This window comes from Sphaeramia orbicularis, chromosome 6 (genome assembly GCF_902148855.1).
Source record: "Sphaeramia orbicularis chromosome 6, fSphaOr1.1, whole genome shotgun sequence".
NCBI classification, from domain to species: Eukaryota; Metazoa; Chordata; class Actinopteri; order Kurtiformes; family Apogonidae; genus Sphaeramia; species Sphaeramia orbicularis.
Genome location: NC_043962.1, coordinates 34,472,019 through 34,482,475, shown reverse-complemented (window position 1 = coordinate 34,482,475; position 10,457 = coordinate 34,472,019). Strand labels below are relative to the sequence as shown.

Here is a 10,457-nt window from a genome sequence, read left to right as displayed (position 1 = left end):
ATTACTGCAGACGGCTACGCTACTGACGTGTTAATTTAGGCATTGATTCTTTAGATATCACACTGAGACACAAATACCTGAGTGCATTTCAACACAGCTGCCACAAGCAGGCAGGGATGGCGTATTATAGGAGGAAACTTTGACAAGTAGACACATTGACTGTTACCTTTTAGAACGTGGGAGACACAAAAAAATCACTAATGAAGAACCTGTCCTCTGAAATACCCAATTAGAAACCAATAAAGCTGTCTACAGCTTTCAATACTTCATCACATTCCATACATTGTATGTCTTAATAACCATCTGACACATCCTTCCCTGCACGCATTCTGTAATTTAACAGTAAGTAGTCTGGAAAGGCGAGTGTGAGAGAGCAGCGGATGGACAGGGAGAGGAGAATTTAATTATCCTGACTGTTAGAGCCTCCTCCTCCTCGCAGACACTCATGTCGTATATCCTGCCTTCTTGTGCCAGCTAGGGAGTAAAGAAAAGAGAGTAAACCCGGAAAGGGTGTCCAACCACTGTTGGATTACATGGCTGAGTGTGAAATTGTATCTATGGTTGGTGGTTTCACCTACACAAATATCTGGAATCATTCCAAATTAAAGTTTAAGGGAAAAAAACATACGTTCAGGAATTTTAAAAAAAACCTTATTAAAGTATTAAAACATGACAGCAACCACACTATAAGTACTATTCATTTATATTACATGTACTGTTGAGGATCCTTAGGATTTTTTATTTCAGTCAATTAGTAAATAGACTGGATAAACTGATCCATGACCAGCTGTCCTTATACCACTGACACCCTGGTGCTCTAGCAATCATCCAGAAGGAGTTTGTGTAAACATCACTTTCATCCCTCCCAGTGACGTCAAACACAAACCCCAGTCAGAATAAATGAGCCTCAGAATTTGCAAGGAGTATGGTAATCTAGTAACAACAGTAATCTGTGATACCAGAGGGACGTTGTGCCAAAAGCAGTGTTTGTTGTCTGTAAAGCTCACATGCTGTGGGGGCAGTAACAGTTCAAAGTTAGCACACCAACTGTCACCTGTTGAAGGGAAACACAGCACACACTCACCCACCTGTGTTTCTATTTTCAGTGAAAATGGGATGTACCGAAACAAGCGGTTATACAGGTTTTATTTTATTTTGAAACTTGACATTTTTATTTCTGAAGTAGGACAAGAGGTTGGTCTCAAAGAGGAGTCAGGTAACAGACATAAAAAAGCATAATATTATTTTAACACCAGAAGTGGTTTCCCACCCATATAAACACTTCCTTGATCATTCTGATTAAAAACATATTAAAGTTAAAATACTGTTGCTAACAACTATGCTACTAACATCTGTGATATTGCATGAAAACTTTGCTGATATGATAAATTCTAGTACTATCAACTGATTAAAAAAAATAAATCACAGTAAAAGGATGCAGGAAAGTAATGCACAGAACTTATCCCAGAGACTTTACAATGGCACATTTATACGGAATGAATTTTCAGGTATAAAAAAAGGCACGGAGCTCTAATATATTCTCTATGAATCCGACAGTTCACGACTCGAACAGATCACAGATGGTCAGGTGTGTTTTAGACACAGCAAAGGCTGGGTAAACAGGCTCAGTAAATCTGTGCTTGAAAGAATGCATTAAAGCTAGACTGCCCCCTGGTGTCACATTAAAGAATGATAAAACACCCTCGTCGAAGTCGAGAAACACCCCCACCCTCTGCAGCCCGTCTGCGTCCACAGGAACGGACGCCTTGTTGTGTAGCGCTTCCACCTTCCTCCTGTCACAGGCCAGACACCAGGAGTACGAGTTGAAGCCCAGACGAGAGCTATCCTTCTGACCTTTCCTCTCTATCTGACCCTCGCACAGCCCCACCTTCCAGCGGCCGTCGTCGATGGACACAGTTACCTCCCAATACCAGCGTCCGGCATCCAGCGCACGTGAGGCTAAGACCTGCGGGAAGGAGCTGAAGCGAGCCTCGTGGTCCGTGTAGGTCTGCTGGGCTTCGCTGTAGGTCACCCCACGGTTGTTCTCAGACAGTCGCAGCTTAGGATGGGCAGTGTCTGCATCCAAGATGAGGACAGCACCATCTGTTCTCAGGGAAAGGAAAGTGACAAGGAGAAACAGATGAGAAGATGTGTCAGACTAATTGAATATGCCACCTCCAGCCGAGAGGAGACATTTAGACCTCAGAGTGAAGAAGCTCAGTGTCTTCAATGAGCACAAAGTATAAAAACTTTATTTCCTCACAGAGCAGCCTGTAGAGGTCTCTGTCTTTGCCTGGCACTGTGATCACAACAGAGTCCAGCCGTTTCTCAGTCCAGCTCTGCAGACACTGTAACCGGGCCTGATCCACTTCTTCTGGAGCTTCGAACTGCTCCACACTTCCAATGTCACTAGACCTAGAAATGATCCAACTATTGTTATTATACTTAATCAAAACTAAGACTAAAAGTAGCAGTAAAATAAAAAAATATGCAAAAATTTAAAAAATTAACATTCTGTAAAACAAAAACACGACTGTATTTATGTACTACAGACATCTAACATTTAGTCAGTATCATAAATGGAGGATACATTGTGTTTTTTTATTATAATTAAAGCCAAGAGTATGTGAAAGAAATGAGATTATTTTCATGGTGTTAAGGTCTTGGATAAATTCATTTAATTATTTTATTCATTTATTACTCGCCTTTAGTCCTCCCTCAATGCATTTTTTTAACTGTTTGTGCCATTTTTGTATAGTGCTGTACAGTATTAAGACAGGAAAATGAATAAAAACTTGATTAGATGTGATTATGTGAGCCCATGCTCACAAATATATAGAAATTTAAGTTTAAGAGTTTTAGTTTCCATCAACACTATTATAAGTAAGTAGCCCTTTAAGCACAAAAAATAAGCACAGTTAATGCAATAAAGTTTAGTTTTAAAAGGCGTCACTTACATTTGGGCTACCTTGCTGTATTCCTATGACATGAAAAGGAAGAAAAAGACGATTACGGTTCATATTCCAGTACCAGGTATATTAATAATTCTGCTTCTTTACATGGGTTCTCACCATAATGAAAGCCTGGTCCTGGATGCTTCTATCTCCTTTGGCATCAGCCAGCCCCTCCAGAGTGTGCAGGCCCTGGTGGATGGAGAGCAGAAAGCGCTGGAGGTGTCCAAGTTTGTCTTCCAGTCCGCCCAGAACCCTGCTCTCCTCCTTCTTCACACACTGTAGAGCCTCCTGCTCCTCCTGCTCCAGGGCCTCTCTGATGGCCCCGTACTGCTGCTCCACCCCCAAATGTGCCTGACGTAAAACCACCTGAACATGAAGGATGGATATTTGACTATATTAGGAAAATGCTCTTAACGTTGATTTGAGAGTCCTTGCAGCAAATTGAAAACAAGGATAGTGTTTTCTCAGTTTTACCTCATTCTACAACATCAACAGGCACAGGACACGGAAAGCAGGATAGATCTTTAACTAATAATTCACTGATTTACAAAACAAAACATATTTAGAGGATTCAGCCTAACAAGCATTACAAGTCTGTAGGCCTGACTGAAAGGTACAGTACATATGACAGGGTTTTTCCACCCATCTGGGCTCTGCAGGTTTCAATGAGTTAATAATTATTCCTCCAGAGTACAAAGTTGCACTAAAAATATTGTTGAAATGGCACTGAATTATAGGTTTCATCATCTGATTTGAGTAATTGACTTCACTTCTTCAATATACATAAGCTCAATCAGAAAAAGTGAAATTGCACTCTATGTACTTATTTTAGTTATTTATTCTATTTATTTGTTCTATTTATTATTATTAGTGTGACTTCTAATTTTTTTATTTTATGTTCTTATCCTGGTTCTTATCCCAGAGACTGTTTTTATCTTCTTGGGGTTTTTATTATGTTTTATTGCATCTTGTTTTTATCTATTTGATCTTATTTATTTTATGCTTTTACTTATCCATGCTGCTATACTGATGAATGGTGGAACACTGAGCACTTTTTGTCTCGTCTGGATGCTAGATCAAGTACCATGCCTAACAGGTTCAATGTATGTTTTGTTGCAATGCCAAAAGCAGTCACTATGTCTGCAAAACAAATCTACCCACAGGTATAAATAAAGTAACCTTGATATCCTTCTGTGACCCAGGAAAGTAAAAAAGTTTTGGCTTTTTATATTAGATAATTGCCTTGATTGGAAACAGCATGATGCAACAGTTTTTTCAGATGCATTTCTTTTATATATACAGTATATATATGAAATATCCTTTGCAGTGGACAGTGCTTTTGTTTTTAAGTTAAGTTGTGAAACTCTTGTCCCCTGCAGAGGACAAAAATGCTTTGCTGGGTCTCAGGAGGATATAAATTAATTAATGTATAACTAAATTATCACGCAACTTAAACATGATGATGCTGCAGACTTGTACACGAGGAAATTTTCTCAATCCTGACCTCCTTAAATCATAATTAACTACCCCTGGGCTAAAGGAACATAAATAATCAGCAAAACGTGTCTTGAATTTATGATGAACTGTTCTTTAGCGCTCAGGATTTCCATAAAAATACCCAAATAACAAAAATATGAAGAATCTTGTTTTGAGGGGTCATTGTTTCCATACTCCATTTCTAAGCTAATGGTAGCTGGTGTGGGACAGTGTTGCTGTTGTACAGGGCTGAAGACCTCTGAGACCCTTTGCATGTTGGTGGAAGAGTCCTCAACATTGGAACCAGCTTACAGGTATATACTAAAGAAATTCAATGACATATTTCATAGATTTTATTCACACATGCTCATTTACTCTACAATAGGTCTGTTTCCAAACCAATCAGCCACCTAAGTATCAGGACTGGGTGGGGGTGATGGATGAATGACTTGAATCTACCCGGAATAAATGGATATCACCATGTGCATTCTCAACTGTACTACGTAGCCTTAACCACAAACTTGCCCAGTTGCTCTCTTTGTTGCTGTTCTTTGCATTTCATATCAGTTTCTTCTGTTTAGTCAAGGATTTAGTGTGTGTTTCTTCTGGGTGTCTAAGGGGTGCTAAGGTTTTTGTGTTCAAAAAAATAATAAAAGATATCAGGCAACAGATTGGTACCATAGATGTACACCAGCAAAGTCAAAAGTGTTCATGTTTTTTAAAGGTGCACTAAGATGGATATAAAAGAAGTAATGAATACATGTATTTTTTTCACATATTACATAGGGCAAGTGCTTGTGTTAGAGCTGCACGACATATCGTTTGAGCAACATCACAATGTACGTGTGTGCAATAGTCACATTGCAGATTCTACAATGTAGGAGGCAAATGAACTCAACGTGTTCCCATCTAATTTCAACCTGGGTACCTGACACATACTGCGCACAGCGATCTACCAGTCACAATCGTTCCTAACCAGTTTGCCGAAGCAGACCACACCCCTGCACATGGAGTGAGTCACTGGTAACAAGACTGAAAAAGGAGCAACGAACAAGAGAAAATCACCAAAAACGAAGATTTGGCGCCAAAAAGAAAAGCAACGTCAGTTATCTGGAATTATTTCAGCTACAAGAAGGATGATATTGAAACATATGTTCTGTGTCGCCACAATGAGAGGTAACACAACTAATTTGTTTGACCATTTACATCGGCACCACAGCTGTTATATCCTCCTGAGTATTTCTTCATATCGCAATATATATTGCAGGGTTAAAAAAAAAAAAAATCGTAATTTTTTTTACAGTATCGTGCAGCCCTTCTTTGTGTTCTCATATAAAACCATAAGCCTGTTTTTCTCCCTGTACATGACTTTGTCTGTCTGGTATGAGGTTCTTCTCTTACTCTGAAGGCCTCTTTCTTCTGGGTGAGCTCAGTGACTCTGTTCTTCATTTGCTGTTCAGCCTCCTGCAGCTGTTTGATCTCATCTTTAAGGTTTGCCTGTGACAGGAAAAAAAAAAAAACACAACACACATTCATGATTCTGGGATTCACTACATTTTTTTTTTCTTTAAGTGCAACTCCTGTACATCTATAGCAGTGGTTCCCAACCTTTTTTGGCTCGTGACCCCATTTTAACATCACAAATTTCTGGTGACCCCAGACATTCAAAACGGAGACTTTTTTCTTTTGGCGGGCAAAGAAATCTTCCCATTCTCTGTTCGGTCCGATTTTCTGACTGTGTCTGTGTCTGGGCAGGTTGAAGCATAATAACGCATACGGTCACATGATCGGGTGAATCAATATATGCCCTCTCAGATATTATATCCTGCATTTTATTTGAACTGGATTTTATTAGGAAAATGTGTGGTGTTTTAAGCATAATGAAATATATATTGAATCATTAAAAAATATTTTACTAGTTTTTTTTGTTTTGTTTTTTTTTTATTTAAACTTTTATCAATTACTAGAAATTCCAGGCAACCCCAAGGTTGAAAAACACTTATCTGTAGTGTTCTTTCCTCTTACCCTGAGATCTCGTTCTGCCTCCCTGATGCTGATGCAAACATGGTCGCGGTGGGAGCCTATGACCGTACACACAGTGCACACACACACTCCACACTGCCGACAGTAGATGCGGTTCATCTCCTGGTGCTCCTGACACCTCCAGAGGGAAACATCTTCCATGGGTGGAACCAGGGTGTGACTCTGGAACACAAGGGACTCCAGGTGTGGACGCAGGTGCTCTGTGCACATAGAGGCTCCACACACCAGACAGGTTTTCACAGCCGACTGACACCGCATTTTAGGGCAATAATGGCACGGCACTGGACCACTTTTTTTGCTCTCAGGTCTGGGGAACATGCCGACATGACTGGAGGACTCAGAAGCAGTACCTGACTGTTTGTTGATCAGCAGAGGAGGCTTGCCGACAGGTTGTACAGGAGAATTATCATTTACTGGAGGTGAGACCACAGGAAAGGAACCTGAGCTGGCAGGTGCAGTAGGTGTCTTTGGTGACGCATGGGTTTGTGTCACTTGTGTGTCTTTCTTGGGGGTTGTAAGAAGAGATGCATCACACAGATCCACTTCATCTGAGCTGTCGGAGTCATCCAATTTGACATCGTCTTCTGATTTATGCTCACTCTGCTGGATCGACGTGTCTTGTTGCACATCACTTGCAGGTACAGTATTGCTGTCAGAGTTGTCACTGGTGGAGGCACCGTCATCACACTCAGACTGAGGAGTCTCTGGGCACACCGCATCTTTGGCTGTCTTCACACCTTCTGACAAAGAAGTGCTGGGAGTCTCCGAGTCAGCGGGAGACTGCAGACTGGATCGCTTTGAGTCGGGTTGCTCTGGTACAGGTGTGCTGGCCTTTCTCTTTCCCAGGAGCCGGCTGGTGAGAGAGGGCCTCCTCAAGGTGGAGTCGAGACTGTTTTGTTCATCGTTCCTCAAATTATCTTCAAATAAAAGAACACAAGCAAAATAAAACAGGTCAGAGGGAAACCTGACTTTGCACTTTCCATTAATACTCCTCATGAACACCTGAAAGCTGCATTTGGCCCTCCAGATGCACTTTTTGTTTGCACATGAATTGTTGTAATGTTCTTTTTTCAAAGTGTTTGTAGGAATTAGTGGTTTTATTAGACTGCACAAAGTAGAGAGAAACAAGAAATGTGGGAAAGAGAGGAGTGGAATTCATATCTATGTGACATTCCTGCTAAGCACTAGGCCAGGGGTGGCCAACCCTGGTCCTGGAGAGCCACAATCCTGCATGTTTTAGATGTATCCCTCTTCCAACACACCTGATTCAAATGATAAGCCTATGATCAAGCTCTGCAGAAGCCTGATAATGACCATCAGGTGTGCTGAAAGAGGAAAACACCTAAAACATGCTGGATTGTGGCTCTCCAGGCCTAGTGTTGGCCACCCCTGCACTAAGCCATCAAGTTATCCCTGTTATGTGTCTATATTATAAGAAATTTACAGCATTGTATACATCATTACATAGAACTTAATGCTGGATTTCTTTTTGTATATGATAACCTGAGACAAGGAATTGCTGTGGCATGAAAAAGTAGGTCATGAACCCATCTTATGGATTAGTAAGTATTAATGTTGTCAGAGGGAATGGAACAACATGAAGCACAGCTTTAACATGTCATTTACAAAGTTAAGTATTTCTATTTCATGTTACCATGAGGTACATGTACAAATAATCAAAGAGTCAAAAGGCATTGAGATGGCAGCTGCCTCATACTTTAACACAGCAACAATGGATCAATTATTTTCTAGATATAGTTATGATGGAGAGGTCAGTGACCCGGACGCATGCAGCCAGTCGAAAAACGCTTAGTATGTGGGATGTGTTTATTTTATGGTTAAAGAAAGAGTGCAACATAATTGTCTATGACTTTCCTGATCACTATTCTGTTTATATCTGTAAATTATATTCTCTTTCATCAATATACATGTATATGTCTTTATTAGTTGGTTTTCGTATTCTGAGATCCAGATTGGGTTGGTATGGGGGTCGCCACAGGTTCTGGGGGGGTGGGGTTAACACTTTGTGTGCCACAGAATCTTGTATTATAAAATGTGAATTTCGTTCTTTTTCTTTTATATTGTACTTCTGAGATGCACAATGAAAACAAATAAATAACTGATGAAAAAAAAAGTCAAAAGGGTTAGCACAGTCAGCATCTTTTTTTAAAGAGCTGAGTAATTTTTTTGATGGAAGGAGATTTATGTTTTATTTCATAGAGATGCAGAACTGATTATGGCACTGTTTCTGTCCGAATGTTGCATGTGTTTGTCTTAAAAGTTTTAAGAAACTAAATGGCAGCTGTGATGAGGACATTATTATTATTACTGTCATTTTTTGTATAGAAATGTGCAATGACAATAAAGAATCTATTCATTTATCTCTGAATCTCTGAGTCCCTTTCATTGCTCATACAGTATTTGATCAACAGTGTTAATGGTGTAAATATTAGCAGTAGGGATTTTGGATTAGCACATGGTTATAAACACAACTGAAACCTTTAGCCTCAAAATGCAAGGGAATGTTTACTAAGGAAAACTGCATGAAAAGGAGCTCTTATGTTGATACTTTGACCCCTAACGGTGCAAACACTGAAACAAATGTCATTCCGTGCAGCCTGAGGGAAGTGGCAGCTTCCTGTGCATGTCTGACTCTAAGTGCATGTCCGTTCTACAAAACGAAACCGGTGGATAAATGAGTCCCTTCTTCTCCTGTGTGTTTATCTGTAGGTCTCCGGTGCCGGTTGGTGGTAGGGCTGGGGTCTTATACCTGCTCTGGGGGGCTGCGGAGGCCGTCTGCTGCTGGCGGGCCGCCGGATCCAAGTGTTGTCAAACGGCAGGGTCTGGTAGGAGGTCTTACACCTCCACTCCGGGCAGTGGTACGGACCGTTCGGACTCACACTCCACAAGTCCCCGATACAGCGCTGGCAGAAGCGGTGGTTACACTTCAGGGTGACGGGGTCCCGGGTCAGCTCGTTGCACAGGGGACACCTGGCCGGGGTGTCCAACGACGCACCCATTTTGTGTTTGCGTGTGTTTGGTCTATTTCCGCAATGAGAGGATAAGGGGCGGGGCCAAAGGTTTGAATCCAGTTTCCCCTCCCACAGCTCTTTCTTAAAGGGACAGTACACACATGGAGGTGGAGAACCAGATGGAACAGAGAAGATCCAGTAAGAACATCCGCTCCTCAGGCACACCAGTACCTGGAACTGGTCAGAACTGTAGGAGCTATTTGTCGGTTTAGTTTTTTGTTTAAAGTTAATTTACCTTTTTTGTTTACTAACTTAGTATTTTTTCGCACACTTGTGGAATTATGTCCAAAAACTCTTAACTCTTTTACATTTTTTCTATTTCATTAACTTGAGCCGTAAATAAAAATACCACATACTCAATAATTGTCACATTTTTAACCCTTTAAATGCCGTGTTTGTAATGTAAACAAACAATTTTTTTTTTTTTTGGATGCAAAACACACACACACACACACAAAAAAAAAAACAAAATAATAATAATAATTTTTTTCAATATACTACATAAAAAGTGGATCACATATTATTTTATTTTTGCAGCCTCGCATGTCAATGATTAACTCCAACACTGGTTAATTAGCATGATTATTTTTGGCGCGAGGTCAAATGTTCAAAAATACAAGCATCTGTCACCAAGTGTGCATAAAATGCACACCTATAAATCAAACTATTAAATATTATTTATTGATTTATTTTTCTGCTCTAATTTGATTTTATTTTTGTAAATCAAGGTCAGCCCTAATCATACATATCAAATGGAAGAAATAGTGTGTTTTCACACTTGGGAGACAGATGCTAGTCTTGTAATTTTCTTTTGTTTACAATGTGCAAATTTTAGTTGATGGCCAGAAATTTAAAGATCATGCAAAAATGAACAACTTTTGAATTCTAACCTTATTTAAATTGTGAAAAATAATACGAAGTTTTTGAAAATGAAGTGCAAAGTGTGCCTAAA

At 40.1% G+C, this 10,457-nt stretch overlaps 1 protein-coding gene across 1 annotated transcript; it reads right to left on the bottom strand.

The window, feature by feature from the left end:
- Positions 1–1,132: 1,132 nt before the first annotated feature.
- On the bottom strand, positions 1,133–9,535 carry LOC115420664 (E3 ubiquitin/ISG15 ligase TRIM25). The gene is made up of 7 exons (XM_030136088.1): positions 9,244–9,535; positions 6,456–7,390; positions 5,832–5,927; positions 3,072–3,320; positions 2,958–2,980; positions 2,264–2,415; positions 1,133–2,103 (listed from the first exon to the last, which is right to left on the bottom strand). Exons 1-7 carry the CDS (start codon positions 9,491–9,493, stop codon positions 1,559–1,561), a joined length of 2,250 nt encoding a protein of 749 aa, XP_029991948.1. The 5' UTR covers positions 9,494–9,535; the 3' UTR covers positions 1,133–1,558.
- Positions 9,536–10,457: the final 922 nt, after the last annotated feature.

What these genes read in the sequence shown, in the direction of transcription:
- LOC115420664 (XM_030136088.1), bottom strand. Translation starts at nt 9,493, where the DNA reads ATGGGTGCGTCGTTGGACACCCCGGCCAGGTGTCCCCTGTGCAACGAG. An exon ending in AGGACCAGGCTTTCATTATG is followed by an intron (nt 2,981 to 3,071) that starts GTGAGAACCCAT and finishes TTCATGTCATAG; the next exon opens with GAATACAGCAAGGTAGCCCA. An exon ending in TACAGCAAGGTAGCCCAAAT is followed by an intron (nt 2,416 to 2,957) that starts GTAAGTGACGCC and finishes GATCATTTCTAG; the next exon opens with GTCTAGTGACATTGGAAGTG.